This window comes from Cyprinodon variegatus, unplaced genomic scaffold, assembly GCF_000732505.1.
Source record: "Cyprinodon variegatus isolate N-32 unplaced genomic scaffold, C_variegatus-1.0 Scaffold905, whole genome shotgun sequence".
Classification (NCBI taxonomy): domain Eukaryota; kingdom Metazoa; phylum Chordata; class Actinopteri; order Cyprinodontiformes; family Cyprinodontidae; genus Cyprinodon; species Cyprinodon variegatus.
In genome coordinates, this window is record NW_015151358.1 from 168,877 (window position 1) to 195,207 (window position 26,331).

Genomic DNA, 26,331 nt, shown 5'->3' on the forward strand with positions numbered 1-26,331 from the left:
TATACAACTATTCTGTGGCTTCTTTCCTCAGGTGATTATAGCATTATCAGAGAAGAATCGCTCCCACATTCCATACAGGAACTCCATGCTAACATCGGTGCTGAGGGACAGCCTTGGGGGAAACTGCATGACCACCATGATCGCCACTATGGCAGTCGATAAACAGAACCTTGATGTGAGTAACTGCATCCCATCATCATTTTTGGACAAGTTAGTCTCTTAAACCCTAAGGGGAAAAAAAGGAACATGTAAGGTAAAAATGTAAAGAAAATGAAAATAATAATCTGTCTCTTGTTATTTTAAATCGTCTTATGTAGAAATATAAAAATACTTGTCCACCTGTATTTACACAAAGTCTTAGGTTCAACTGCTTTGAAAATGTTTGGTATGTGTATAAAAGTGTCCACAAAACATGGAGAGTACATTTTATTTTGATATAACACCTCATATTATCTAAGCTTTAAAAGAGCATTGCACAAGTAAGTTCACTGTCTAGTTCAGATTATTCCGCATGGAAAGTTTTGGAAATGGAGTGATTATTATCAAATCATTACATGAGTGTATTTATTTTCTCTTTTGTTGTTTAACGCTGACTTTGTTTTCCCAGGAATCCATCTCTACATGCCGCTTTGCTCAGCGTGTGGCTCTCATCAAGAACGAAGCCATATTGAACGAAGAGCTGGATCCTAACCTGGTGAGACTGTCAAAAACTGTTTGCACATACGTCATTACAAACTTAGCCAGCATACACAGTCACACCACAGAATAATGATTAGTCTTTAATAAATACTATAACCCTGAGATCCACTCTGTTACCAAACCAAGACCTTTTTTTATTAGTTTCTAACCTCAGACACTCCCTGTTAGAAGCAGTTTTCATATTACATATTTACAGACACCAACATCCATCAATCTCATGCTGTTTAGATGACTAACACTTCCTGTTAGTATTTTCCTCTTGACCTTATTATCCCTGTTAAATTCGTAAGGAAGTTGTATTTAAATGTCAAATCATTCTGGCTTAAACATGGATATAAATGTACTCTTTATCAGACCATATTGTCCCAAAATTTTGAAAATATCTATTCTAAAAAAATCCTGTCCTAAAATCTGTGTTTTTTCCCCATTATCTTATGTGGGCCAGTAAGTTATACGTCAGCCTGAACACCTAAATTCGGCCGATCATATCAACGGTCACCTGTCAATCAAATTTTTTCGGCCATAGCATCTTGATTCAGATGTCGCAGCTAACAGACGCAACGGTTGAAATTAGAATAATTTACTTTACCATTGTGTTCCATCCAAGTGTTCACGGGGATGGACGTCTGTGTCTTCAGCAGGCGTAGAGCTAAAAGAACTGGCAGCGTTGCGAGGCAAGGGCTCAAATATGTACGGCTGGAAGCCTTCTACACCAAACCAAGCTTCTGTTGTCCTGGCGTCCTCTTCCACAACATCTTCGTCCCCGCTTTCCTCCTCTAAATAAAAAATATATGACGGAGGAGACTTATCGACGACCTCCGACACAAAACTCTCCTGCTCTTGCATGTTTCTGCTGTCCGTAGCGTTCCTTGGCAGTGTTGTTGCTAAGTGCTACTGGGTCCCAATGTAATTTCCCATTAGGAACCTACTAGCACTAAGTTGTTAACTGGTTAGCAAGATGCTTCCGACAAACCGGCCACAATCAAACTTGCTTGCAAACCTTCCGCCACAACAATCCCGCTCCCTTGATGAGCCACCAATAACATTCACTTTATTCACTCCTGTAAAGACGGGCGCCACTCGGAGAATTCGGAAATGCAACGGTTGGAACAGCTGCTTCCCTACGAGGTTAAGCATATTCATACAAAAATGTAGAAATAGAATTGGAACATGCATATTTCTTGTTTTGGATTTACATCCTTAAAAACATCCCCTGGATTTTAGTGCCAACTTGTATTTGCCTATAATTGTAACTTATCAATTACTGTACATTTATATGGATAGATATGGATAAATAGCATTAAACTTTCCCTACTCCACTGTCTCCTCATATTTAACATCATCACAACATCTGAAAGCAATCCATCCATTTCTTGTTTTTCAAAGGTCCCATATATAAAGCCTAAGTACGCCTCAGGTTCCTACTGAGCTTTGTATTTGTATTGGAACAGTGGCTTATAATATAAATAAATATGTAGAAAATGCATTTATAAAGTGCAGTTTATGTCATTCTGACTATAATTGACCTCCTTTATCCTGTGAGAAGTGAATTATAACCCCTTGTGTGGTGTAGCTGAAAGTTGACTCGCTGTTGCTAAACCCAGCTAAAGGGGATAGATTTTGGGTTTTCACAGCTATTTCCAAGTCAGCTGCTTCCACCCAGATCGGCCTCAGAACCAACTGCTACTGTATTACTGTTACCAAGATTTGGCTGTCCACTTGCAAACCCTTCAGAGGTATTTTTAAGAGAGTCTGCGGCTGCTGGCCCCAGTAATTGTGACAGCGCCTGGCTGCTCCCTTCTAGGTCTGACTGAGTTACTTCAGGAAAGCTCAAACTCCTTCCTCTGTTTATGGATTTATCATGTCTTTTGCATTTTCTCCTCTGATGCTGCCTAACTGAGAGGAACAAAGCATTACCTGGGGTGGGAGTTTATAACTTATAACAATATCATTTAGGTTTAGGATGACACTTGACCCTGCTGGACTGACAGCTCCTTTTTGGACTTACTCAAATGGTAGCTCATTTGAAAGCTGCAGTTTTCACATCACTATTACATTTGCCACATTGCCTAAGTGGTGCAGTGCTGCAGCCAGAGGGATGCTTAATGGATTTCTGAACAGCAGGAAACTGGCCAGACCAGACAAAATATTTAACAAGTCTCTCAAGGAACTGGGAAAGAATGAGGTGTTGAAAGTGACCTGTGCTTATAATGAAGTCTGCCTCAGTGACCGGACCATATTAGGGTGTTATTTTCTCCCAGGTCAGCTATAGACCAGAATAATACTGGTTTGTGCTCCTCAGTGGAGATTTACTGTTAATATTGGAGCTTCTAAGATTCCTCTTCCTCAACTTACTGTTGTATTTATGTTGTGTACCTTAGTCAAAGAAGGCTCCATTTAGCAGATACCTGTGAGTTGAATTTTCACAAAGCAGGTAAAAATGTCTCTAGTCCTCCTCATATATTTAAAGAAAGTTTGTTCAAGTGTTTCAACTGTTAAATCCATAGGGTAAAGCCTATGTGTTTATTATTTATTTGAGGATTAATATTTTCTTCATGTATATGTAGTAGTGGGAAACAGTGCCTCCTTTCTCCTCATAAAAAAGAGATTCCTGTTATAGCATCATGTTTAGGAGTGGGATGCTGTATACATGCACTTAAAGTAAAACCTGTGGTTAAACTGCAATGCTTACAGTTTACTGTGGGTGGTTTTCATGTACTTTGGAGGAGGTATAATTTAAAGTAGGCACTATGTTAATGTTTCAACCTTAATTGGGTAACCTGGGAGTTAAAATTTAGATGACAGCAGTACTGTTCCCCAACCTGTAAATTTGAACTCACAAAAGTAATAATACCCCTCGTGCTTTTCCACATTTACTCATGCTACAATTAAAAAAAGAAAAAACTCCAAGTATTTAGTTTGGATTTTATGTCACAGGTCAGGACAAGTTATTGCATGAATGCAAATAGTAGAGAAAATTGTTTATGCTTTTCAAAATTTTACAAATAAAAAAAAAAAGTATTGCAGACATTTTGTATTAGGTCCACTTGTGTTACCTGTTAGCTTTGCACGTGCATGCTTACTTTAATTTGTGAAACAGCAGTTTATGAACAGTGAAGTTTGACTGGATTTAGGTCTGAATTTAACTCAGATGATTCTAATGCATGATGATGGTTTGATCAAACAATTCCATTGTAGTTTAGACTGCATGTCCCCCTTGTGCAAAAAATTCACAGAAGTACATGCATGTCAGAAGTTGCACATGCATCTAGATGGCTTGTGGGAAACAGAAAAACTATTTATTTTTATTCAATAGTTGGTTTCTTCTTTCCCCTTCTTAGTCGGGGTCTGATCTGTGTCCGGTCAACACATTCTCCCACCCAAGCTACATATTTTTGTGTAGGTCCTGCAGGGTTACCATGCATCTCTTGTTTTTTTGGTTTTTTTCTATCAATTTGCATTGGTTCGAACGGGGTGCATGCCACACTTTAATGCTTCACCTCCCACATCAAAATCAAGACAATATATTATAACCACCTGATGAAATACGAAATACTTGTAGTTTGGAAGTTTTAACATTAGAGCATTTAAAAATGTGCATTAAGAAAGCCAGTTTTTGCAAGACACTCAACATCTTTTGATCTCATTGTGCTTCTTCTCCAGTATCCCGACAGCAGCTTGTACCAAAAAGCAAAAAAAAAAAAAAAAAAAAAAAAAAAAAGCAAAAAGAAAAACTACCTCATCGGTCTGATTGTTTGGTCTGAGTCTTTTTTTTTTTTGAACCCATAGAGTATGTAAGTCTGCCATGGTACTGTGGTGCCCCTGTGGGATTTTTTTGCTCTGAAATAGACTGCACCATCCCGCTGACCAACAGCTGGCGGTCAGATTTTTAAGGATGCAGCTGGAAGAATTAACATGAGAGCAGTGGTTCCAACAAAGAGGTAGGGAGAGGCTTTGGTAAAGGAACGGTCAAACATACGATACGGGATGGATTAGGGGGAAAAACTCCATTGAGCAAAGGGGAACCCGCCCAAAAACCACACCATAGCTCTGTGTCTTTTCAGGGACATCTTAATTTTACATAATCTGAGCTGGTCACTGGTTTTGAATATCAGTTAACTGCATTTAGTTTTCATTAGACCACTCAGTCTTTGACCTTATGTTAGCTTTCAGTGACCAATATCTTCCTAGCGTGAGGATCGCTGCTGAGTTTCTAGATTCTGTTAAAGAGGAGGCTTTTCAAGACTTTGCAATTATACCAGTCAGCTTTACTATTGGATATTAGATATAGAAAATATATATATATATAATATATATATAGAAATACATTTTTTACAACCTAAGTGTTGTCAGTAGAGTGCATTTACTATATTTCATTGGAATTATATGTAAAAGATCAAAAACTAGCACATCTTGTATAAAATGATCTCAAAAGCTTTTAACATCTCACATAGCTATGTTTCATCAAATTTATAAAAACCTGAAGAGATTGGCGCAACAAATATATGAAAACATGGTTGTTAGTCCTAACTTAGAAGCTGGACATTACTTTAAGGAGTCAAAACAGCCACAGCTGAGGTGGGCTCTTATACTGTCTCTGTAATTATTGATGATGCACGCCACAAATCTGGCTTTTAGAAAAATAATATGTCTGTAATTTGCCCAATCAGGGGGATAGAAAACAGAAAAAAAAAGCAGAAGCTGCTCTTATCATATGAGGGGGAAAAAAAGGCCCCCTAATCATCCCTGGAACATGGTGATGGCAACATCATGCTAGGTTAATTGTTCCTTCACCGGGGCGGGGACGGGTATGATAAGGTCGATACATTTACAATATCAAAGAGCTTATTGATGAAATTGATAAATGCTGCCATTTTATTTGAGGGAATATTTTAAAAACTCTTTCACATTTCAAAATAATATGCAAAATTTTCATGTTTGATCTCATACACTTTCGACATAGATTAAAATTTCTATCAGTCAAATGTAAAAACATTCCAGGCATGTTAATCCTTTGGTTTGGCACTCTATGAAGGAGCATAAAAATCTGGTTGTATTTTATGCTTTCGAGTTTGAAAGACAGATAAGCCACTTATGGAAGCACTTTTTCCTCTTTTATTTATTTTACCCCTACATACCCCTTGTATGACATCATGCTGTGTCATTTTTTAGCTTATAGCACGTTTAAAGCGAGAAATCCTGTGCCTGAAGGATGAGCTGGCGATGGTGACAGGAGATCAGCGAAATGAGCCGCTAACTGCAGATGAGATCCAAAGGTATGCCGCCTCTGATTGTTACTGTAAGTCTTCTTTTTTTCTTTCGTTTTACTTTTCTGGGAAATAAATGGTACATAAAGGGTTAAAGAAAACAATAAAACTAAAGAAACAAATTTGAGACTATTTCTCAAAGTTAAATCAGTATTAGAGTGTATAAAATGCTCATTTAAATCCAGGGAAGTTTGACCTACTGTAAAGGAAAAAAAATCAAATACAGATAAGATTTTGTCAGGAATGCAAAAAGATAAAATTACATCCGCTCTAACTTTCTTATCATAAAGGGTTAATCTCCAAACATAAACCTTGGATTTACTGTTTATGCTTTTATCTAAAAAATTTGATTGAAAATCGACTGAACAATCATCAAAGGGTAGAATTTTGATTCGGAAATGTGTTGGAATCCTGAAAGCTTAAGCAATTTATCATTTCTAAAATGTTTTTGTTGCTTCTAAAGGGGCAATCCGTTTTTTCTGATATGTATTCGACAGCACTCAGTTAAGGTCTCACCAATGATCGAACAAGACAGATGAAGAGAATAGAAGTTTCATTAAATACTGGGAAAATGTTCCCTCTAGAGGGGGGACGTGTTTCCTGTTGACTCGACCCCCTAAGTTTACTTTTAATGGTTTCCTCCTTGCTGTGGTGACTCTGCCCTATTTCTACCCATTAGGGGTCCATCCTTGTCTGGAAACCTGCAATGATGACCGTTAAAGCCCTGTTTAGCAGCAGTGGTGAAATATTAGTTTCTGCTACTTGGTTACTTTTATGGCCTGTCTTTTCCCAGGGGCTAATCAGGAGCAAATTGTGCCTAAAGTGCCACATTGTTTGTATCAAACAAAATGAATACTATTCTCTCATTGTTGATGTGCTAAAGACTTTCTATGACTCTGTTGTGGCATCAGCCATCTTCTATGAAGCTGTCAGTTGGAGCAATAGCTTATCTGTAGCTGAGAGAAAGCTGCTGGATAAGCTGATCAGGAAGGCCAGCTCTGTGATTGGATGCCCTCTAGACTCAGTGCAGGAGGTGGGAAAGAAAAGGATCCTAACTAAATTAACGTCTCTGTTGGATAATGTTTCCCACCCCATGCATACAACTGTTGCAGAACTGGAGAGCTCCTTCAGTGACAGACTGCTGCACCCTAAATGCACTAAGAAGCGTCATCACAGATCCTTCTCTATAACCATCACTGTTCCCAACAACCCTAAATAAGTTGTTACATTCAGGCTGATTTTGCACAGTTTCTATCATGATCAGTTAAATAACATGCTGCTGTCATTTTGCACATCTCTGATGTTGATGATTCAATTATCCATTACTATAAAAATGTCCATAGCTGTATATTAGGTATTTATTTTTCAGGTGCAAAGTTTGATATTGTTAAAACACAGTACTGTATTTCATTTGTTTACTTTTTTTTTCTAAATCTTCACTATTATGTTATTCTTATACACTTTTCTAAGGTCCATATTTGTTCGACCATTTTTTCTATAATCTTTTTGCTGCTGTAACACCAGAGTTTCCCCATTGTGGGACAATGCAGGGATTTTCTATTCTATAATATTTTTGGTCAACCTCCTCTGTATAGTGAGATAAAATAGAGACCATTTTAACATTTCTGATAGATCAATATAAACTAGAACATAATTGTGTGAAAGAAATACAATATATGCTTTTTGAAAGTTCTACAAGGAATATATTTCCAAGTTATGTCTTACATCTTTATTCCTCCTATCAATGTAAGTCTGTTCTCTTATATATTTATTAACTTATGTCCTTATTTAATCAACTTTTTTGTAATTGTTTCATCTGTTTATTTTGTCCAAAGTAGTGTGATGCTTTGTAAGAATTTGATGTCAGCTAAGCATTTTTTTTGTTTGTTTTGCGCTTGTTGGCATCAAAGAGCATTTTTCAAGATCATATTTTGTGTCACAAAACCAGAAAGTCTCAGAGGAACCTTAAACAATTTCAGTAGGTTTGTATTAGGTTGTCTGTCGTGTAAACCGCGCCTGTTTCTACAAGGACATGTAACAGATTATAAGGAACCGCACGTTGTCACACCTCTATTTGATCCATCTGGACGGCTGCCTTCCGGCCTTTTCCAGTGGCCGAGTCCACATGTCGGGACGCAGTGTTTGGACTATCGTTAAGCGATAGTTTATCAACAGACTGCTCCAGTGAAGCTGAAACTCACGTTGATGTAAATAGTTTTCTTTGACGAGACCCACATTCGAAACTGCAGAGATGCATTAACCATTTGGGTTCCTGTTAAGGGAATGTGATGGTGTCATGGAAGTCTGTGTTTATTATCATGTCCTCACTTTTTAGGTTGGATGAGTTACTCAAGGCCTTTCTAAATGACCCAGATCCAGATGTGATCCTGTCTCTGGGACCTGACATGAGAAAGATACAGCACTGTTTCTTTCTGCTTAAGGTAAAGTAGTCAGCACTACCTTTGCTTATAAAGCGACTTCAGGAATGTCTTCCTGACTAACCTGTTATTTGAGTCTGATCTTGTTATCCATGCATCATTTCCTATGTTTTTGTTTTACTGTCTTGTCACAGTCACCCTTCGATGATTTACACGCTATGACTATAGGGTTCCACTGAAGACACTTTCAGTTCAGGCTGTTTCATTCAACTAAAAAAAAGGAAAAAAAAGGTAGTGGTAATGTCCTACTCATACTGCATGATAAAGCTGAAATTATTTATTCAACTTGTACATTAACTGAGAGGTGCAGATGCTCTGCAAATGCATAAATACAGACAGTACTGCAAACATAAAAATGAGCAAGGACAACCTTTAGACAAACAAACAAAAACACATATAAGAAATCAATCCATCCATCCCCCTTCTTCAGCTTATCTGGGGTCGGGTCGCGGGGGAAGCTGCTTCAGTAGGGAGGCCCAAATGTCCCTCTGCCCAGCCACTTCGGCCAGCTCCTCCAGGGGAATCCCAAGGCACTCCCAGGCCGGCCGAGAAACATAGTCCCTCCAGCGTGCCCAAGCCACCTCAAATGGCTCCTTTTGAGGGGCCGTTCTACTTCGAGTCCTCCCTGGATGACCCTACCTCTAAGGGAGAGCCCAGACACACTACGGAGAAAACTAATTTCAGCTGCTTTTATCTGGGATCTTGTTCTTTCAGTCATGACCCAAAGCTCATGACCATAGATGAGAGTAGGAACGTAGTATCTATATAATCCATATAAGAAATGCAAAATGAAAAAAAAAATGCTGAAAGTAGCAAAAAACACAGCAAGTAAAGAAAACCTGCTCCTGAAAAAACAGAGTGCTCCAGACCACTAGAGGGAGATGATCCTATGCCGCCTTCGTCAACCATAATCTTCTCTATCCAAAAGGGATAATGTCTCCCTTTAAAAATTCTCTAAAAGAGAAAGTGCTTTTAAAATAGCTAAATGTTTAACCGTAATATTCTTTTAAACTTAAAATTCCACCATTTAAAAACCTCTGAAGGACTCACATTACATTGGACATAAGCATGTCCTTCATAGGTATAGTATAATTTCTCTATGAGCTGCAAAACAGTATATACATCCTTAGATTTACACTATAATATTTTATGTCATCAGCTAGTGTCATAGCAAAAAAGAGACATCATATGATTACTATCTATGAGGAAACTTTAGAGATGTAGTATCTGAGACCATTATGAGCTTTAGTTTTTAAGCTGAAGTCCGCTTGGATAATGACAAAAGGTCAATAATGATGAACTTTTATAGATCTGATGCTCATCATCTTAAGTGTTTCCTCCTCAAACTCCACCTTATTTTCTTAGCCCTGTGAAGTGATCCATTGTCATAAACCATTCTGTCATTCTGCAACAAACTGAATGCTATACTGTATTCTTTGCATGCCAATTATAAACATGTCACAACTGACTGTTAAGCTTCCACCACCAAAGGATGTGCTTATTTTCTTTTTTTTGTTAACAAAATATGTCATCTGTTGTCATATTGACAGGTATGACAGATAAAGTAATTTCTACTAAAAGATCACAGGACTTCACTTCAAACGATCTGGAGGAACCTTTAAGCATCTGCTCTGTTAGTGTTTGTTGTCAGTTACTGTTTTTAGGACCAGGGCTGCATGATATTAAGAAAACCCAACATTTTTTTTACCATTGATTTAAAATTGCACAGACGGTATTCGTCATCAATAACCCACATTTCCTTACGACTTTATCATCTCAGTCAGTAGTAGTAGTAGTCAAAGAGTGCAGAAATCTGTCCTGCTGCTACAGTATGATTGACATTGAAGGACCCTCTGTCCTGCAGTGAAATGAAACTTATGCAATTTTATACACCTCAACGGCACCAAGAACAGATAAGATAATATTTTTCTCTTGGTTTTCACCAGTTCTATAAAGACTGGGTTTTACCCTCTTGGCAAATCACCAATAATGACCAGCAGAGAGTAAAATTTTCAAATTCCCATGAAGAGATGGGGGTCAGTGCTGATATAGAATAGAATAGAATAGAATAGAAAATCCCTTTATTGTCCCACAATGGGGAAATTATGGAGCTGGAACTTATTCGTAAAATATATTCATCGCGTCTGTATCTCAGAAGATCAATTTGTTGCAAACCTGCATGTATTTGTTGATGAACAGATATTTGATATCTCCTCTAAGTGTTAAATAAGTTAAGCTAACCTCCAACTCAAACACAAGTTAATAACCAATTATTTAGAAAAGCATCATGAATTGTGGTTTTCACTTAGAAATTATTCTGTATTTTCCATGATTCAAAACATCCACATTTGTACAAAACAGCAAAGTTATATGTTTCACAAAAGAGTTTTTTAAATGAAATTATTTACACTGTTATGGCGTCTAGACAGACTGTTTGGGTGAGATTGTCAGTATTGTTTTTTTTGCTCAAAATTTGATTTGTCCTTTGACAAACAGAAAGTGCTTTTCAGTCGCTGTTGATAGAAAGAAGTCTGAGAGGTTCACCCTGCTTGGGGTAGAGCTGAAGCATCCACCAGATGTAGTGCCAGAGCCCACTTTAACGTCTGTTTATGTCTCCTGCAGTTTGTTATGATCTGCAAACTCTACCTCCTGTTCAGTTTAAATTTCTGCAAGCATCACCTCAGCTCAGTTCCACCCGTCCTGCTGAAGGATGTCTGGTTTAAATCCCATTTCTCTCTTCTTTGTTTTGGATTAATTTTCATTGCCCAACTTTTAACTTCTCCCTGTTTCAGGATAAAAACTGATGTGCAATTTTCTCTTTCTAAAGATTGCTTGTGTTCATGTGCAGTGTAGCTAAAGACCTAAAATCAAAACCAATTTCCAATTACAGCTCATTTATGCTCCTAACAAAACTATTAAAACTGCCAGAAATGTTTCACATTTTCTTTTCACTGCACAACTACAAACTTCAATAAATTTTATTATGATTTTTTAGGAACTACCAAAAAAATAGCTCATTATTGTCTGAATAAAGGGCTGAATTTTTTTGTTTTTATTTATATATATATATATATATATATATATATATATATATATATATATATACATCTGCTGTAAAAACCTTAATATTGTATTGTAAAATCCATTTCCATCCTACCTGCACATCTACTTTAGGTAGATGTGCAGGCTGGGTAAGGAGCGCATTGAAAAGCTGCTGTAATCTGGGATTTCGACAGCTGATAAATGGAAAATATCAGTTTGAAAAAAGAATAATAGAGTGTCTGCTTAAGCACAAGCAATTAAGGGGTCCCAGCAGTTTGTAGTTGACAAGGCTCTGGTCAAGTGTGGGAAAAATAGACTGCACATGTCACTCTGTATGTTGGTGAGGGCGTAATTTACCGGATGTTCCTGACCTTCTAAGCATTGAGTGTTACTGAAACTCAGGATTATTGGAAGAGAACCAGTTAGAGCAGGCATCCCCAACCTCGGTCCTCGAGGCCCCCTCTCCTGCAGGTTTTAGAGGTTTCCTTGCTCCAGCACAGCTGATTTTAATTAAAAGCTGATTAACAGGGTTTTGGTCTACTGCGATTGTTATAATCAGCTGTGCTAAAGCAGGGAAACCTCTAAATCCTGCAGGACAGCAGGCCTTGAGGACCGAGGTTGGGGATGCCTGGTTTAGAGGATGCAACAGGGTTAAAACTCTGGCAGAGGTTTACTTTCCAGCAGAAAAACAGATGATAAAATATAAACAATAGAATGTTTTATATAAAAGCCAATATAATAAACTTAAAAACCAATGTCCACAAAAGTTTCTGAAAGCCGGTAGAGATATACATTAAAGTGGGAACGAAATCATATTAAAATATCAAATCATTCTGGCTTAAACATGTATATAAATGTACTCTTTATAAGACGATAATATACCAAAATTTAGAACATTTCTATTTAAAAAAAAAAAATCCTGTCTTAAAATCTGTTGGGGGTTTTTGCATTATTTCATGCAGGCCAGTTAGATATCTGTCAGCTTAAACACCTAAATTTGGCCAATCAACGGTCATCTGTCAATCAAATTTTATTCGTCATAGCATCTTGATTCATATGTTGCAGCTAATATGCGCAACGGTTGAAATAAGAATCATTGTCTTTACCATTGAGTTCCGTCCCAGTGTTCACGGGGATGGACGTCTGTGTCTTCAGCAGGCGTAGAGCTAACAGAACTGGCAGGGTTGCGAGGCAAGGGCTCAAACATGTACTGCTGTAAGCCTTCTACACCAAACCAAGCTTCTGCCGCCCTGGCGTCCTCTTTCACAACAACTTCGTCCTCGCTTTCCTCCTCTAAATAAAAATAATGTATGATGGAGACTCATCCACGATCTCCAACACAAAACTCTCCTCCTCCTGCATTTTTCCACTGTCCATAGCTTTCTTTGACAGTGTCGTTTCTAAGTCACCAATTTAGTGCTACTTGGTCCCAATGGAATTTCCCATCGGGAACCTACTAGCACTAAGTTGCTAACTGGTTAGCAAGATGCTTCCGACAAACCGGCCACAACTTAAAAGCTTGAAAACCTTCCGCCACAACAATCCCGCCCTCTTGATAAAACAACCAATCAGATTCGCTTTATTTACTTGTGTAAAGTCGTGCACCGGGAGAACTCGGAATTCGGAAATGCAATGGTTGGAACAGCCGCTTCCGAACACTTTAAAAGAAAGATTGATTCTCATTGTTTTGGAGCTGGGTCGATTCGTGGCGTTCATTACCCTGAGTGTCACTGCTAATCCTTCACTACCAGTTTCCCTCAGTGTCTGCCTTCTGCCTGAGGCTACTGTAGCCCCAAGTAGCCCCAAGTAACAAAATCTACCTGCTCTTTGCACATTTATTGAGCTAAGTGTTGCAAAGTTTTTCCCCTTCTCACCATTCTAACAACCAGGAGACAAATAGGCACAAAACACCAGTTTCATTAACAAATAATCCCGGTGATAAAGGTCCCTTAAACACTCAATCCTATACATTTTTCTTATAACTTTTCTTTGATGCTAGATCCAGATCTAACCATAATAAAATCGGTAACGCAATTAAGATACTCTTTACTTTCTCTTTAGGCTATTTTACTTTATTTAGGTATTTTATATAGTATATATAAATTGCAATGATATCTACTTAAATTTTGTTTCTACTTTATTTAGATCAGGTAGCAAGAAATACAGTTAAGTTTTGCTTGTAGTATGTCAATGTCAATCTAACAAATGTCAATAGTATTACTTTTGCAAAATAGTTTCATTTTAAAATTTAATTGATGAAAGGACAAGCTTTTATAGTAGTTTGTTTTCTGAGCATTTCATTTGGACTGTGAGATAACTCAGTCAAACATGGGTATTCCTATGTTGTTATTTTTTTTATTTTATTTTTTCCTACAGTCAATGATTTTGGAGAAAAAAGGTGCCAAGAATGAACTCTGTGATCGACAGCAGCCACCGACAGGAAGTACAGAGAACGCTCAACCCGGCAGTGTGAGCGCAGCAGAGATGGCCAGACTGAGTGAAATAATTAAGCAACGTGACAATGAGATCAGTATCCTTTGAAATACATTAGTTGTGTTATATTTTAGGTTTTGAACATCCGCAGGGATACAGTAGCAGAAATGTATGTATTACTTTTTCACAATAAATTCCCTAAATAATGTAAATATTAACAGAGATTTTAAGCTAAATATATGAACTAAAATTAATACATATTTATTTAAATTAATATCCATTTAGAAGCAGCATATAACTAAAATACTCCTCCGCTCTAACTCATTAACCCGTTATCCTGCATGACCTCTTTAACTGAATGTCCCATTGCGTAGCTGCAGCAATACCAAAGTGGAAATATTCTGTTTATATAATTTCCTTCTTTTAACACTTCTGTCACAAGAGTTTGGGGAAAGTTTACATATTTCATAAAATGAAGGAATCCCACGCTAATTCTAATAATAGGTTAATTCACTGTTTTCTTCACTTTTATTTGGAAAATCCTCTCTTACAAAACCTTGGCTGATTAATTATTTCAGAATATTTGTTTAAGTAAAACCCTTTATTGTATACACACATAATGTACTTTTAATAGTATTACATTCATACCCAGTGCTAGACAGATCCAAAAATATCTTAAAGCATTAATGCCTATTTGTTTTTATGTCACAGTTCCTAGCTGTTAACGCTAAACACTATTGATCATAATTATAGTTCTTAGGTTTGGATATGATATTTCTAAAGACTTACTGGGTTTATTCTCCACTCTAGCTTTCTCCTTGTGGTTTTTCAATAAATCCCAGCACATATGTAGGAAAACTTGAGATATCTGCTTGATTATTTAACCCGCCAAACCTCAGCTCGCTAAAATAAACTAAACATTATCATGCAGATATTTTAGCATGGTATTTCTTGGAGCAAATGTGTGTAATGTGATTTCCTTGCTTTGTATATTTTCCCCTCTCAAACTGTCACTCCCTGGTTTTCGTGTGATGTAAATGTGACCGCTTCAACTGCACATATTTTAGGCGGTAATGCTCCCGCTATACTGGCTCAGTATGTTGTCTTTATGTTTTTTTCTTTTTTTTTCATAGTGAGGTTTGTATATTTAATTGCCGCAGCCTAAACTGTAACTCAGACAGTCATGGTGGTCTGTCTGCAGTTTAGCATCCTTATGGGCTTATCGTCACCTCCAGCCACTTGTATTTACCGGCTCATCCCCACGCTGTCCATTCCCTTTAACTGTTTCACACCTTTAACTTTAATGGGCTTAGGGTGTTTCCAGCAGCTTGTGCTTGAGGCTCACGCTTCCCACCCTGACGATAAGTCTTTATTTGGTTAATTGCAGGAATGCTGCCTGTAAAAGTGTATAACTATCCACTACCTCTGCAGAAATGCATTGCAAGCGAGTTATAGCACCTGGTAATGCTTAGCTTGCTCTGCTGGTGGGATGATGCATCAGCTAATACATGATGATGGAGCAACAAAGGGAACCAATAAACTCTGGAGTGACATAGAATTACTGTGAGTAACCCTTCCTCTCTGTAGTATCTGACTTTAAAAGAGGGGCAACAACTGTTAAGTATCCTGTACCTGTACTACATGTGTTTTCAGTCTAAACACTCATGGATCAAACAAAAATGGGGTTAAAGGGGTCATAGATTGATTATATAGGGGATTTGGTGCTGCTCCTTAAGGTCTCTGAATAAGGCGTGTAACATTGGTTGGGCTGAAAATGACATATTTGCTGTTCTATGAGCCCTAATGCAACCCTGGTTATAAGCCCTAGAATGAAACAACATTTTTTCTTCCTTTTATGGTATGAATGAATATTAAGATGAGCTGTGCGCTGATTGGTTGGTTTACAATGAGCGAAGCCGCAGAGCAAAGACACGTCATAGCAACAAGCACTCACTCACTGAAATTGGTGATATTGTAGGGTGACCAGACTCTTTTTTTCCGGACATGTCCTACTTTTCATATCTAAAAAAATGTCCGGGGGGAATTTCAGAATTGTCCAGGATTTTGGTCGACCACAGTGCAGCAGAACCAAGCCGCCAGCTCCGGGGCTAGTCCGGGAACTCCAGCGGACGGGGGCAGGGAGCCAGCAGGGGGCGGAGCGACCAAACCCGACCCGGTGACGGTAGCTGCAGCCCCATGCTTCCTCACTTCTGCCTTTTTTATTTCATTTTCTTTCATGCACATTTAAATGAATCAGAATAGGGCTTTTAGCTGGGGAGAAACACTGACTCCTCCTCAGATTGCTGAAGTTAGAAATTTGTATACACTGCAAAAAAATTGATTCTGTATAAGTAATTTTTTCTTAAACTAAGTGCATTTTGTCTTGAATTGAGAAGGATAGTGGGACATTTTGTCGATGGAACATGACAATTTACATTTAAAATAAGAAAAAACAAGTGCATATTATCTAATTATCTTATTTTAAGAGTGAAAATACTCATCCCATTGGCAAACTACCTAATTTATCTACACAAATTAGGGTAAATATACTTAATTGAACAAAATTTTACTTTTTTCTAGATCATTTTCCAGTGTATGTTTTAGTGTGTTATTGACAGCAGTATCACAGTCATGCTGAATATTTAATCAAAATAGGGGGAAAATATATTTTATTACTGCAGACATAGTATTTTACATGAAAGTTGGAAATTATAAAGGTATTTTGAAGTGCTTTTAGAAATCATACTCGACTAGAGTCTGTCATCAGTACACAGGTGCCTGCTTAGTCTTTGCAACTGTCTTGTTAGGGAAGCGATCGTCTCCTGGTGAGATTAAATCTTTAGGTGCTACACATGTAAGGCTAAGTCAAAATTTTATTCTACTAGATGAGTCTATTTTATTTAAGGGTTTTCTAGGTTCATATTAAAAGGGCTGTACTTCTGATTTACACTATACTACATACAGTTAATTACCTACAGTATATGCACACATTCATGACTCAAGCAGGGCATTTCTGAAGTAAAATGTATTTGTTTTAAAGCACTGTTAATGGTAGGGATAAATGATTTTGCTTTCTTGCTTGTTTAGGGTCAGCTGTCAGGGTAAAAAGCTAACTTCTAGCTTGTATGCAAGCTAGAAGTTGCAAAAAAATCAACAAACCTAACTGTACATGTGGCCCACTGTACACTTTTTAATTCACTGGCAGAAAGTAGTATAGATACAGAGTTTATATAGAGCCTGAGAGGTTTACTTGTGTTCACTCTCAGAATGACTCCTATCATTTATTTAGGGAATCGCTAGATTTACATTCTCCTTACAGTATGATTTCTTAGGTCTTCTTTAAAAAGACCAAAGGTATTCATCAGCTCTGTTCTGCAGCTGAGGTGGAATCTGAGGATGAAATATTTACAAGAGCTTTTTATCTGGGAGATAAAATGGAAAAAGTCTGTTATGTAGAGAAGGAGAGTATTTACAGTGGGCATTCGGCTCAGTTTGATTTTTTTTCTTGATACACTTGTTTGGACTCTATCCGAGACAGATTTAGCTCCTGTAAGGTTTTGCCATCTCTGATGACATCTCCCAGACATTACACATAGCCATACATCAAGGTGTTTTGTGAACAAAATCCATTCATACGTGTGGTATCTATACATACATCCTGAAAATATGAAAAATATAATTATTCAGTAAATTTGGTGTCCTTTTTTCTTGTAGTTTCTTATATTTCTTTTTTAATCTTTAGACGATATAGATTCATTTCCAGTGATAGAAGCAGACAAGTGTGTTATGATTTAAAAAGGGAAAGAAATGGACATCCATCCTTTAATCCCACTTGGTTTAATTTTTTGCTGCAGGAAATTTTGATATATTGGCATGTAAGAAATGCACCATGTTCTGTCATTTTAGATGCGTCTGATAAAAGTGTCCCAACCATGTTAACATGCATTTATAATCACTAGGCTTTTCATCGAGTTCAGAAATATGCCTATAGACCATGTATTCTGACATTAATATTCAATCTAACAATATGTTTTGCCTGCCCTGCTGTTTTATTTATTTATTTTTTTACATTTATTATAATTTTTACCATGTAGCTTAAGATCCCATAAATGTCTTACCTTTTTATTTAAAAAATAGCAAGATTTTTTGCTAGTATTTAATTGGTACCAAGTTTTTTTTCTTTTGTTCTCAGGCAAAAAAGTGATGATAGGAGAAGATCGCCTTAATTGTAGCTTTTGCTGACTGAAACTATTAATTAAACTGATTACACATAAACATTTAGTTGCTTTCAGTAGGTGTTGTGTTAACAGAATAACTGGTATTGACATACCTGTCATGTCTGTTAGCACCTTTCTAGCATTCTTAGGTCTGTTCTCTGCTTTGATCCTAATAACTGATGTGTTTTTTAAGCACATATTTGTATAGTTGTGACAAAAAAGAAACAAAAGAATGTTGACACACAGTGCCCTGTATTCGTATCTAAATCTCACAGCCACAGACTTTATTTCTTTAAAAAAAAAACTGTAAATATACAGTCATATGTTTTTATAATTTTTTAAAATGTGTTTATTACTTTTTTTAAGGCTGCACTTCAAACAAATGAAATATTCTACAGCTGTTTTAAATGAAATTTCCTTTTGTATACACTTGTGTATACAAAATGACAAAATAAATCTGTCTAAGTCTTTATGTATTTCATTGCCATTATATGTGATAGACCAATTGGAGCACAGTTCAGTCCGTCGTCGAGAGAGGAAAAGAATCATACTGGACATAATGTGTGACAGATATTTCACAGAATTTCAACAATAAAAAAAGGGGTGGCAGTATAGTGCTTGTAGAAATATAGTTAGCATATTTATGGATTTGATTTATGGATATGGCTGTTCAGTGAAGCAGTGTGTAGCACCGCTGCCTTGCAGCAAAAAGGTCACTAATTTGATTCCCGTCCCGGGGTCTTTTAATTGGCTTCTCTAAATTCTCCTTAGTGTGAGTGTCCGTAAATGGTTGTTTTACCTATCTGTCTCTGTGTTGCCCTGCGATGGACTGGCGACCTGTCCAGGGTGTACCCCGCCTCTCGCCCCCATAGACAGCTGGAGATAGGCACCAGCACCCCTCACGACCCCACTTGGGATAAGCGCGGTGGAAATTGGATGGATGGATTTTTGTATATATATAGATGTTGATTAAGCAGTCCATTAATGTGGCTGCAAAATAGTTGAGGCTATTTAAAAAAAAAAAAACGGCTAGAGCTACAATGGAATGGTTTAAATCAAAAACTGTTAATATATTGTAAAGCTCTAGTATTTATGACTATTGATGCAGATTCATTTGTTATGTTTTTTATTTTATGACAATTTACAAAAACAAAGGCATGCAGCCAGATTTACAGAGAGAATTTTAGGGACACTACTCTGGAGGCTGTTATTTGACTGAATGCTAATAATTAAAACTGCACTCATAATCAAATTAATATTAAAACCTGGTAATAATTCAGGTTTTCATCGTTAATTGAAAAAAATGTATTCGTATACATAAATAAAGCAGTTTGTGGTCAATTTGTCAGCATTTACTTTCAAGGGTCTTTTATTACCGTGATGTCACTGCACAGCCCAGTGGAGAGTGACGAGACAATGAGGCGAGTACTTGACAGAGTAATAGAGTCTGACCACAAAATGTTAAGTACATGGAAGGGATGGGAAGCTGCCACAGATCCGATTTGAAACCGCACAGAGATTTTCATCAGCCACTTGAGCATTTTAGTCAACTTCGACATAATGGCAGATATCAGACCCACTAGTGGTGGGTAGAGTACCCCTTTACTACTCTCTCTTTACTTCCCTCTATCTCTTTGCTGCCACCACTAATTCTGACTATGGATTTTCCTGTACAGTGCTAATTGTCATATTAATGATAACTGTTAAATTGTGTCAACTTTGTAAGTCGCTTTGAATAAAAGCATCTGCTAAATGCATGAACATAGAGTACCAAAAAAGTGTACTTGAGTCATAACAACCAATTTATAATTTTTTTGAATCATAAAACTTACTAATCAATAATAACAGTATGTAGATCAGGTTAAATTACAGTACAGCAGTAGCCATTCAAAAATTTCCCACGGTCCCTACAATTCCTTTTAAAACATCAATGTTTGTACTAAAATATTCTGTCATGATTTGTGGACATTAAGATCTAAAGAGAAGAGCCTTCTCCTGGTCATACCCCGTAATTCAGTGAAAGGTGGAGTCAGAGTAAAAAAAAATTGCATGGCAAGGAGAAGGCCAGTGGATGGAAGTTGGAGGGAATTTTGCTGCAGTCACAGGGAAGTGGGATGCCATTCGGCTGTCATTTGACTTGGAGGGCCATTTTGAATGGCTGCTACTGTACAGTATATTGTATTTTCACTTAACCTCCAACTGACACGGCTGACTCGGCATAAAGAAAATAACATTTAACCAATTAGCTTTAAATACAAAACAGAAGACAATGTTAATCTCAATGATACATAGTAAAGACAGGCTTATTTTGATTAAGTGAAGTTAGTCACAATGGGTGGAGTAGCCAGACATTATACTTAAATAAGAGTAGTTATGGTTTATCATATTTTTACTCTAATAAAAGTAAAAAGTACAGTGGTGTAAAGCTACTTATAACATTTTTTTTCAAGAATTGACTCAAGTAAATGTAACTGAGTTAATGTAACTAGTTACTACCCACCTCTGAAACCCACTCATAGTAAAAGCCATCAAAGGTGAACATCTGTATAAAGTTTAATTTTTTAAAGACCATTTAGCTTCTGTTGACCATAGCAAGGTTTATAATAGTTAAGAATTTATGAGCTAAAACTTACATTTTTCACTCAATGAGGCAAAAGAATAGTAGTGTGGTTTAAAATTATATTCATTAATTATTGTTTTGGTTTTTCTATATACAGTACATGCCCGTTTATTTTCATAGCATTTCAACTACTGTGCTTGTGTTTTCCTCTTACTTTATATGTATGTGTCTTTTGGTTTCCTGAAAGGCACTTTAAATAGAATGTATTATCATTATTAGTATACATTAAGATTAAATATCATAATAAACAGAGGGATCTTAAGGAAAAATAAAATAATAGATTATTGATATTTATTAACCTTTTTCTTTTTACAGAATAGCTCGATAACTATAGCTTTTAAAAATAACCCTATTGAATAAATAGGTTTTTCATGAAAAGTCTGGACGATTCTTTAAATCTTAATAGAGGGGAGACTATGTATTGTCAGCGCTATATTTTCGGTAAAACTTGGCCTCTGAACCTTTGTAAGTAGTTAGGTATGTTGGAACTGGCAGTTCTGAAAGTGGTTGGTTTCACCGGAAATATTTTGTTACCTCTGAAATCCTCTTTGTGATGACTAACTGGGACATAAATGAATTACTTCAACATCTTCAGAAAATTATCTGTTCATCATCCCAGAGAATGTCTCCAATTTGAACATCCCAAAATATCTGATGGCCACGAGGGTTAGAGCCTTGCCACAAAGATGTCTGTTAATCTCATTGTAAGAAAGTGATCGACTAGCTGGCTAAAGTTGGATTTTAAATTGCTGGGTTGGATTATAGCATCAAACTCACATCAGTTGACATTATTGGCAAGTTTTTTTTGGCCCAAGGTTACATTCATTTTCATTTGTTTGACATTTCATTCACTTACAGCTAAGTATAAAATATATAACACAATACCACTTTCACAAATGTGTCATTCAAGCTGCTTTGGCTCATCTAATGTCAAATGTACTATTTTGGATCTTTTTCTTTTAGTTTACAAGTATATTTTATCACCTCAGTAAGAATTATATGTGTTTCCTGATACAGTTTTTGCTCCTTGCTCCGCACTTTGATTTATGAATATACAGTTAGCAGAAATGCATTAGCAGGGGAGTTTAAATGCCTGAAGTATTACAGTGTTAGCTCTCATTCTTAATTTTTAACTTCCCAAACCCAAAAGCCTGCATTAAGAGACAGAAAGATGCTGCACTGCCTTGTAGAAGACACACACTCCCAAGAACATTTTTCAATTTGTCAAAAAACGTCAGTACAAATCTTTGATTTATTCCTGAGAGATTTAAACTGAATGAAAAGTAGTTAATCATTGAGTAGGGGGAGGAAGATTACAAATGACTTTCAATATGTTTTGCTAATAGAAATGTTATGCTGTGAGAAAAATAAGTATTTGAAGACCCTGCTATTTTGCAAGTTCTCCCACTTAGAAATCATGGAGGTGTCTGAATATGTCATTGTAGGTGTATGTCCAGTGTGAGAGACATGATCTAAAAGAAATCCCACCAGAAATTACAATTTATGATTTACTAACTATTTATTGTTTAGATAAAACTGCAAATAATTATTTTAACACCTAACAAAATCAATATTAATATTTGGTACAGTACCCTTTGTTTTCAATTCCAGAGGTCAAACGTTTCTTGTAGTTTTTCACCAGGTTTGCACACACTGCAGGAGGGATTTTGGCCCACTCCTCCACACAGATCTTCTGTAGATCAGTCAGGTTTCTGGGCTGTCATTGAGAAACACAGAGTCTGAGCTCCCTCCAAAGATTCTGTATTGGGTTTAGGTCTGGAGACTGGCTAGACCTCGCCAGAACCTTGTTATGCTTCTCCCAGTGCCAGTCCTTGATTGTCCTTGCTGTCTGCTTTGGGTCATTGTCATGTTGGAAGACCGAGCCTCAACCCATCTTCAATGCCCTAACTGAGATAAGGAGCTTGTTCCCCAAAATGTTGCAATATATGGCCTGGGTCATCCTCTCCTTACTGCAGTGCAATCGCCCTGTCCCATGTGCAGAAAGTCACCCCCAAAGCAAGAGGATCTTTCTTAGGAGATTGACAGTTATGTTTAGCTTCTTCCATTTTCTACTGATTGCAGTGGCACTTTTTGAAAAAGCTTCTGGCCTATCCGTCCATGCGCCAACAGATATACATCCTGGTGTCCAATAAGTAATGTAATTATGGTACTAAAATTACTTAACTCACTAATGAATGCTAATACAAATCTTGTTTTGTGAATTTTATGAGAGAATTTTGATACTTTTACATTTTCTACGTTAAATTGCATCTCTGACCTGATCATTGGACATGCTCAGAGCAGTCCAGCAAAATATGATTAAATCTGATTTTACTTGTTTCTCTCTTTAGATTATGCACCATATACTATAATATATACCATATACTGTATACTAAAAAGACCAGATTTATGTTCAAATCCAAAGCCAAAAAAGTTAGCTCCCGGGAGTAGCATAGGATCCCATTTCCGGTGCAGATAGGGCAGAGACGAGTGATACAACAGAAGGATTTTAAGGCATTTATTTTCTCAGGAAATACATTATTAACCATTAACACATTATATTTTAGTATGCTTATTATTTTTCGGGAGGGAAAAACGTCATTTAGGTTTTTTTAACGAAATAAAATCAAGGGCGACCTAGATGTATATCTAGATGCTCGTCCGTCTCCCAGACGGACCGTGCTTCTGGGATGGATCGGGTAGTTACAGCGCCTGAATCCTAAAAGCTGGCAGTGACGAGAGGGAAACACTTCTTCTGCGCAGTAATGCTACAGGCTGCTTTCATGCACATGCTGCCACTCTCTGGTGAATTCCAGTACTGCACATTTTACTCAGATCAGCTCAGAGGCGAGATCCGGGGCTCTTGTGGAAACATCTGGTACTGTAGCACAATTAGCCACCCCCTAGATCCGCCACTGGTCGCACCCTAAGATATGATTCAAATTGTTACTGATTATGAGCTGGATTTTGCAGAGAGAGCATAAATTTGTAAGTTTGGGTTTTTCTGGAGATATTTATGGATCATTCAATCACTAACATCTTAAATTTAAAAAAAAAATGTATTGGGTATTAGGCTGTCTGTTCTCCTTTCTGTTCGTTGTTGAGTCCTTAACCAGATCTACAGCTATACTAGTGAGAGTACTGAAGAAAGAAAAGAAAAGAGCAGATGATGCCATTGCTCAACTTGCTTACAACAACGATGTTAAATCTCTCTCCTTTCAAAGGTCTTCGAGCTTATCCACTTTTTCTCAGCCTAAAGAAGCAAACATGAACTCTGATGGGATAGGATCCACAATGTTTTTACTGAACGAAAGAAATGTGGAAACTTTCACACCAGGACCCGGTGAAAGAATGTTTACAACACCACAGTTTGGACTTGGGAAGGTTGACATGTTTCCCACAGACCATGGAAGTCAGCAACGTGCAGTGCTTCAGCTTAAAGAAGGAAAAGAGAAAAATGCAGAGGACCATAGTGGAAAAGTTCCCATGGTGCCCCAGTTTGGACAGAAAAATGCGGACACTTTTCCTATGACCCAAAGAGAACAAGTGTTTACAGCGCCTCAGTTTAGAGAGAGAAACCTGAACAGCTTTGGAGTGGACCATGAAGGCCAAGCATCTACAGCGGTTCAGTTAAATCTGGAAAACATGGATGCTCTGAGAGCAGAGGACAAAAAAGAGTCCACAATGCCACAGTTTAGAAAAGGAAACTCTCAGTGCATTCCAGAGCAGAAAGGAGGATGGGATGTGCAGGACAAGACCAGAGGTACTTACACATTCTTTTTCAGGTTCTTTATTTTTAGAGAGAAGCTTTATGAAATAAGAAATAATATTTTAAATAATTTTTGAACTGAACAATTCTTTTAAAAACTAGAATTAGTTTACAGGCCCCTAAATATGCTTTTTCTTGTAAGCAATGAGGTGCTAAAGGAACTGCTTTAAAGGAAAAGTCCGGTCATATTCAGAATTCTAACTTCTGAAACTACTTTAAAAATGAAATTATTACATATTGTTCAATAACTGATAAGTGTTTTTAATTAAGGGTAATTTCATTTGAATGTGCTTACCGGAGACATTCGTGTTTGTCAAGGAACACTACTGTAACCTACCAGTTTGTCACTTCATGGTGCGGTATCAGCTGTTGATCAAGTCCCAGTGCTGTATCTGGTGTTTATTACAACGCCCTATTATCCAAGTCAGCTTGAAAACATTTTTCTTCCAAATGTTGGCAACTTGTTACGTTACATATTTTTTCTCTGGCTGGAAATTGGCAGATGGCAAAGATAATGGCAAATCCTCCCTCTTCAAGTTGGCAATCCAACGATGAACCCATCCGTGGTGGATCATGAATCGGAAAGATGAAATAACATCTTTTTTTTAACTTTTACCCGATGTATTCCAGCATCCAACTGCCATGCACGTGGGCATTGTCAGTTTCACTATAGCTCTGGTGAATTTCAATGGTGAAGTCTTCTGGAAATCTTAAAAAATTGTCGTTGATTGCAGATGTGTCTAGTAGTTCCCATTGATTTTGCTTGTAAAGCGGGGAGAATGGCTCTAGGCTTACCTACAACTTACCGTGACGTCGCTGCCGGAAGATGTCAGGAGTGAGATGTTACTACCGTATATTTGGTCAAAAATTGCCACTCCCAGACTAATTAATGGCAACAAAAATTATTGTTTTATTTTTTCACTCTAACACTAAATTCATTAAATCACAGCAAACATATTAGTTTTAGGTATAAATATAGGCCCATTGATTATTCCTTGCTGACCGTACTTTACCTTAAATTCTTTGTAGTTTAGACTCAACATCTTGGAGACATTCCTGTTATTTTGGTCTAAACTGACTTGATAGCATCCTGCAGTTTCTAAAAAGTTGTTTGGTAAATGTCCATAGCTTAAATCTGATGATCCACAACAAAGATGTTTGCAATTTAGATGTGATAGAGGGGGCCATTGGAGTACAACTCATTTATTTTCATGTTTGAGATATCATTTTGAGATGATTTGAGTTTTTTTGTATGGTGTATGACGTGGATGGAAGTAGCTGTCCGCAGACCAGGATTAAGTTAATGGGGTTTGAATCAATACACATTTATGTTGGGGGTTCAAATCATGGTCACCTGGTACAAAGACTATAGAAATTACCACTCGCTGCATTATGACTCCATGAATGAGAACTGCTGATACAAGATAGGATTTTAATCCAAGTTCTGACCTAACTGTCTAAATTTTACACCTAAGATACATAATCATCAGCCCAGACAATGTTCTTCCAATCTGTTAACATCCATCTTTGATGAATCCTTGCAAAACGTAGACTTAGTTTCCCCTTTTTAACCCACAGGAGGGACTCCAGGGTAGTCTTCTCCTGTTACCATTTTGTTTCAAGAGAATGCTGTGGTAATGGATTATATTCTACTTCTCCTAACTGCAATAAGTAGTTATTAGAATTTTTGTCACCTTTCTGTTTTCTTGGACAAGTCTGCCCATTGTTTTCTGTAAAAATGCAAATTCATAGCAAATTCAAAAGGTTAATGCATACTAAAAAATGGCTGTGAAACTTAAAAGTTATACTAGCAAAAAAAAAAAAAAAAAAAAAAAAAAAAAAAAAA

At 37.1% G+C, this 26,331-nt stretch overlaps 1 protein-coding gene across 1 annotated transcript in view; it reads left to right on the forward strand.

Annotated features, from left to right (window-relative positions):
• Positions 1-26,331, forward strand: part of kif6 (kinesin family member 6) — a 90,004-nt gene that overhangs the window by 20,994 nt on the left and 42,679 nt on the right. Inside the window, exons 8-13 of the mRNA XM_015398029.1 lie at positions 32-175; positions 608-694; positions 5,872-5,975; positions 8,302-8,407; positions 13,823-13,976; positions 23,841-24,479. Coding sequence (XP_015253515.1) covers positions 32-175; positions 608-694; positions 5,872-5,975; positions 8,302-8,407; positions 13,823-13,976; positions 23,841-24,479 — 1,234 coding nt within the window. The remainder of the gene's footprint in view (positions 1-31; positions 176-607; positions 695-5,871; positions 5,976-8,301; positions 8,408-13,822; positions 13,977-23,840; positions 24,480-26,331) is intronic.